Raw genomic sequence first — 6,319 nt, forward strand, 5'->3', positions numbered from 1 at the left:
GATGTGAAAGCAAGATGCAATTTCCACCTCAATGAAGATCATTCCATAGAAGAATGCAATGAGTTTGAAAAAGAACTTCAAAAATTGATAAACATAGGCACCATTCAAATAGGTCGTTGGGAAAAGGATGACAGTACGATTGGAACCCAATCAGAAGAAAAACTTGGCATAACCATCCCAAAACCATTGGTCATTCATTTCACTAAGGAGAAAAGTATGAATTCCCCCGATGATTTGAAGACTTTAATACTTCAGATACCAAGCCCTTTGTCATATAAAGACAACAAAGCCATACCTTGGAACTATAATGTAGAGGTACATCTAGCTAAACAGAAGAACAAAGATGTTTCTAGCTCTAAAACTACCGCTGTCACGAACGTTTCAGGAATAGGAGGAATGACTAGAAACGGTCGGATATACTCCCCGGGAAAATCACAAAGAGAAATGAGAGTGGTGTTTGAGAAGGCATACACAGATAAAGAAGAAAAGAAAGTCGAAAATGAGAAAGTGGAAAATGAGGTTTCTAATGAAGAAGCTCAGGAATTTCTCAAAATCATCAAACAGAGTGAATACAAAATAGTTGACCAACTCAACCATACTCCTACAAGGATTTCATTGTTATCCCTATTGATGAATTCTGAGTCCCACCGGAAGCTATTGATTAAAATACTAAATGAGGCTCATGTCACTCACGACATCACCGTTGACAAATTTGGAGGCATCATAAATAACATCACAGCTAACAATCACCTAACTTTCACAGAAGATGAGCTGCCGACCGAAGGGAGAGGGCATAATAAAGCACTACACATATCAGTAATGTGCCTCGACCATATAATGTCAAGAGTCCTCATTGACAATGGCTCCTCGCTGAATGTCATATCAAAATCAACATTAGCAAAACTACCTTGTGATGGTACATATATGAGACCAAGTCCCATGGTTGTCAGAGCTTTCGACGGGAGTCGCAGAGAAGTAATGGGGGAAATCGATCTCCCAGTTCAAATAGGCCCGGTCACATTTGAAATCATGTTTCACGTGATGGATATTGTATCCGCTTATAGTTGCTTATTGGGTAGGCCATGGATCCATTCTGCCGGCGTAGTGTCGTCAACCTTACACCAAAAGCTGAAGTATATGGTAAATGACCAATTGGTAATCGTGTCGGGAGAAGGAGACTTGTTGGTGAGTAATTTGTCCACCACACCTTATATTGAGACAACAGAAGACGCTCTAGAAACTGCATTCCAAACACTAGAAATCGTGGACACCGCTTATGTTGAGACGACACCTATAGAACCACATATGTCAAACACTGCTATTATGGTGGCTAAGTTCATGTTGAGCAGAGGACACCATCCATGGCACGGGTTGGGGAAGGATGAAGAAGGGCACAGAGAACCAGGAGAAGGAGATTTGTTGGTGAGTAATTTGTCCACCACACCTTATGTTGAGACAACAAAAGACGCTCTAGAAACTGCCTTCCAAACACTAGAAATCGTGGACACCGCTTATGTCGAAACGACACCTATAGAACCACATATGTCCAACACTGCTATTATGGTGGCTAAGTTCATGTTGAGTAGAGGACACCATCCGTGGCACGGGTTGGGGAAGGATGAAGAAGGGCTCAAAGAACTGGTGGAACTTCCTGAAAATAGAGATAAGTGGGGTTTAGGTTACAAACCCACCAGGGATGACAAATGGAGATTGGTCAAAGAGAAAAAAGAAAAAAGATTAGCTCGAATTGAAAATCGAGAGCCAAGAATCGAAAGGATTCCCATCTGTGACATCCGACGGAGTTTCCAAAGTGCAAGACCAACAAGTGAAATCCATATTGCGGCAGCTGAAGATGACATGTTTGATGGGGATGCTAATTGGATTCGCCCGTGTGGGGTAGGGGCAGAAATCAGGAATTGGAAAGTAGTCAAGTCACCTATGATATTTAATGCAATTCCAATGTAATTCTAAAAGCATTATTACTGTTACTAAGACCTTAAGATGTTTCATTATATTTAGAGATGGATACAATGTTGTTTTTCCAATACTTTGAATTTCAATAAATGCATTCTCATTTTGTTTTCTTATTGTTCTTTCTTATCACTTTCATTTGTTTATATTCATTCGCCATTTTTTTTTATTTCTTTTTTAATTTTTTAATTTTTTTTTCTCTTCTCCTTCTTTCTCCTTATCCTAGCCTTGAATCCTGCAGATTTGGGAATAGTTCATTCACAGACGACTGTACTAAGATCTCGTTGCATAATCTTAACCATCTTGTTAGTCAAACAGAAAAAGATAATGAAGAAGATTATGAACCCCCTCTAGATTTGTTAAGAGCGGTAGAACGGGAAACCCAGGGTATCATGCCCTTTGAGGAACCGATAGAAATAGTTAATCTAGGGACTGAAGAAGGAAGGAAAGAAATTAAGGTTGGCACCATCTTAAAAAAAGAAGTATATCACAAACTAATCCAACTCTTACATGAATACAAATATGTTTTTGCCTGGTCATATCATGATATGCCTGGATTGGATACTAGCATAGTGGAGCATAAATTGCCCTTAAAAACGGATTCTTCTCTGGTGAAACAGAAATTAAGGCGAATGAAGCCTGATATGTCATTAAAAATCAGGGAAGAAATACAAAAACAATTTGACGCAGGATTCCTCGCTGTGGCAAATTATCCCCAATGGATAGCCAATATTGTACCAGTGCCAAAAAAGGATGGCAAAGTACGAATGTGTGTCGATTATAGGGACCTTAATAAAGCTAGTCCTAAAGATGATTTCCCGTTACCTCACATCGATATTTTGGTTGATAATACGGCTCGCCATTCACTCTTCTCTTTTATGGATGGTTTCTCTGGGTATAATCAAATTAAGATGGCAGCTGAAGATATGGAAAAAACGACTTTCACCACTCCTTGGGGAACGTTTTGTTACAAAGTAATGCCTTTTGGTCTGAAGAACGCTGGAGCGACCTACCAAAGAGCTATGGTAACCCTATTCCATGACATGATACATAAAGAGGTCGAAGTTTATGTAGACGACATGATCGCTAAGTCACAAACAGAAGAAGAACATATTATTGATCTAAAGAAACTCTTCAAAAGACTTAGAAAGTTTAAGCTAAAGCTCAACCCCTCCAAATGCACTTTTGGGGTGAGATCGGGCAAAGTATTGGGATTTGTGGTTAGTCAGAGAGGAATAGAGGTTGATCCCGATAAGATTCGAGCCATTGCAGAAATGCCTCCCCCGAGTACAGAAAAAGAAGTTCGCGGTTTTCTTGGGAGACTAAATTATATTTCAAGATTTATATCACAACTAACTGCTACTTGTGAACCGATATTTAAACTTTTACGGAAAAATCAAACAGTTGTGTGGAACCAAGAATGTCAAAAGGCATTTGAAAAAATCCGACAGTATTTGCAAAATCCTCCAATTCTAGCCCCACCAGTTCTGGGCCGACCCTTGATTATGTATCTTACAGTCCTCGACGGGGCCATGGGATGCGTACTGGGGCAACATGATGAAACAGGAAAAAAGGAGCATGCCATTTATTATCTAAGTAAAAAATTTACAGATGCTGAAACAAGATATACAATGTTAGAACGTACTTGTTGTGCCTTAGCCTGGGCGGCTCATCGCTTGAGGCAATACATGCTTTGCCATACAACTTATTTGATATCCAAAATGGATCCAATCAAGTACATTTTTGAAAAGCCCGCTCTCACAGGGCGAGTTGCTTGATGGCAGGTGATGTTATCAGAATATGATATTACCTATGTTACTTAGAAAGCCATCAAAGGGAGTGCCTTAGCAGATTATCTAGCTAATCAACCTGTTGATGATTATAAATCAATGCAATGTGAATTCCCAGACGAAAGTATCATGGTTTTGTCTGAAGAATATGATGATGGAAAATGGACCTTGTTGTTCGACGGGGCCTCAAACATAATGGGGCATGGGATTGGGGTTGTTTTAATATCTCCAAAAAAGAAGTTCATACCTATCACGGCGCGATTGTGTTTTGATTGTACCAATAATATGGCAGAATATGAAGCTTGCGCCATGGGAGTTTTGGCGGCTTTGGAATCAAAAGCAAAAGTTCTAGAAGTATATGGAGATTCAGCCCTAGTCATTAATCAGCTTAACCAAGAATGGGAAACTCGAGATAAGAAGTTAATACCTTATTTTACCTACATAAAAGAATTGTCTTTAGAATTTGACAAAATCACGTTTCACCATGTCCCTCGAGAAGACAATCAATTGGCTGATGCTTTGGCTACTTTATCATCTATGTTCCAAATAAATCGAAACGATGAAATCCCATCAATTAAAATGGAGAGTCGAGATTATCCAGCCTACTGCCATGTCATGGAAGAAGAAACTGACGGAAAACCGTGGTATCACGACATCAAACATTATCTTATAAATAGAGAATATCCTCCCGGAATATCGGAGAATGAGAAAAGAACTTTGAGACGGTTATCCGCGAGCTTTTTTGTGAACGAAAATATTTTGTATAAGAGGAATCACGATATGGTACTCCTCAGATGTGTTGATGTTAATGAGGCGAAGGAAATTCTACAAGATATCCACGATGGCTCTTATGGGATCCATATGAATGGACACGCCATGTCTAGAAAGATTCTTCGGGCCGGATATTATTGGCTCACCCTAGAAAAAGATTGTTATAAATGTCAAATATATGCTGATAATATCCAGGCCCCACCAATACCCCTGAACACCCTTTCAGCGCCCTGGTCATTCTCAATGTGGGGCATAGACGTCATCGGAATGATCGAACCGAAAGCATCAAATGGACATCGCTTCATCTTGGTGGCAATTGATTACTTTACCAAGTGGGTAGAGGCAGCTTCATACGCCAATGTAACCAAAAATGTGGTAGTCAAATTTATAAAAAGGGAATTAATATGTCGTTATGGTCTACCAAGCAAGATCATTACTGACAATGCCACAAACCTAAATAACAAAATGATGGATGAATTGTGTGCCACCTTTAAAATTCAACACCACAATTCGTCCCCGTACAGACCAAAAATGAATGGTGCAGTTGAAGCGGCAAATAAAAACATCAAAAAAATTATTCAGAAAATGGTTATAACATACAAAGATTGGCATGAGATGTTGCCATTTGCACTACATGGGTATCGTACTTCGGTACGCACTTCAACTGGGGCAACCCCTTTTTCCTTAGTATATGGGATGGAGGCTGTGCTACCTATTGAAGTAGAAATCCCCTCGCTCAGAGTATTAATGGAAGCTAAACTAGAGGAATCAGAATGGATACAAACGCGTTTTGATCAATTGAATTTGATTGAAGAAAAAAGGTTGGCGGCCTTATGTCATGGGCAATTATATAAGAAAAGACTGAAGAAAGCGTATGAGAAAAATATACGTCCTCGACAATTCCAGGAAGGTGATCTGGTGCTGAAAAAAATCTTACCCATTCAAAAGGATTATCGTGAGAAATGGACTCCTAACTATGAGGGACCATACATCGTGAAGAAAGCTTTCTCAGGTGGAGCTTTGATCCTTACGAATATGGATGGAAAAGATTTAGCTCTTCCTGTAAACTCAGACGGCGTGAAAAAGTATTGTGCTTAAATAATAAATACCCGTTAGGTTGAAAACCTGAAAAGGCAACCTAGGCAAAAATTAGGGTACAAAAAAAATATACCCGCTAGGTTGAAAACCTGAAAGGGCGACCTAGGCGAAAACTATGGTAAAAAAAGAGAAAAAAAAAAAAAAAAAAAAAAAAAAAAACCCGCTAGGTTGAAAACCTGAAAGGGCAACCTGGACAAAAATTAGGGTGGACAAAAATATCTGTCAAGTTAAAAACCCAAAAGGGCGACCTGAGAGAAGAAAAAAAACAAGAACAAAGAATATATACTCGAAAAGACAAAATGAACAATATGGATCGGATTATCGCATGAGAAGTTAGTACAGTCTACCTTGGAATTACTAGTAACCAAGTTGGGTCTCTCACCCATTTCTTTAGTTTTATCTTATGTATATTCTTTTTTTTTTTTTCTTTACCATTGAATTACTAGCAACCAAGTCGGGTCTTCCACTCATTTCTTTTGTTTTATCTTATGTATATTCTTTTTTTTTTTTTCTTTACCATTGAATTACTAGCAACCAAGTCGGGTCTTCCACTCATTTCTTTTGTTTTATCTTATGTATATTCTTTTTTTTTTTTTCTTTACCATTGAATTACTAGCAACCAAGTCGGGTCTTCCACTCATTTCTTTTGTTTTATCTTATGTATATTCTTTTTTTTATTTCAATACTGT

The 6,319-nt window shown here is 38.6% G+C and overlaps 1 protein-coding gene across 1 annotated transcript in view; it reads left to right on the plus strand.

The window, feature by feature from the left end:
* The window catches only part of LOC101491528 (uncharacterized), a 7,314-nt gene extending 1,684 nt beyond the window's left edge, over nucleotides 1-5,630 (plus strand). Inside the window, 2 exon segments of the mRNA XM_073368693.1 lie at nucleotides 11-1,961; nucleotides 2,213-5,630. Coding sequence (XP_073224794.1) covers nucleotides 11-1,961; nucleotides 2,213-5,630 — 5,369 coding nt within the window.
* The last annotated feature ends 689 nt before the right edge of the window (nucleotides 5,631-6,319 follow it).

The sequence above is a fragment of the Cicer arietinum genome, chromosome 5 (genome assembly GCF_000331145.2).
Source record: "Cicer arietinum cultivar CDC Frontier isolate Library 1 chromosome 5, Cicar.CDCFrontier_v2.0, whole genome shotgun sequence".
NCBI classification, from domain to species: domain Eukaryota; kingdom Viridiplantae; phylum Streptophyta; class Magnoliopsida; order Fabales; family Fabaceae; genus Cicer; species Cicer arietinum.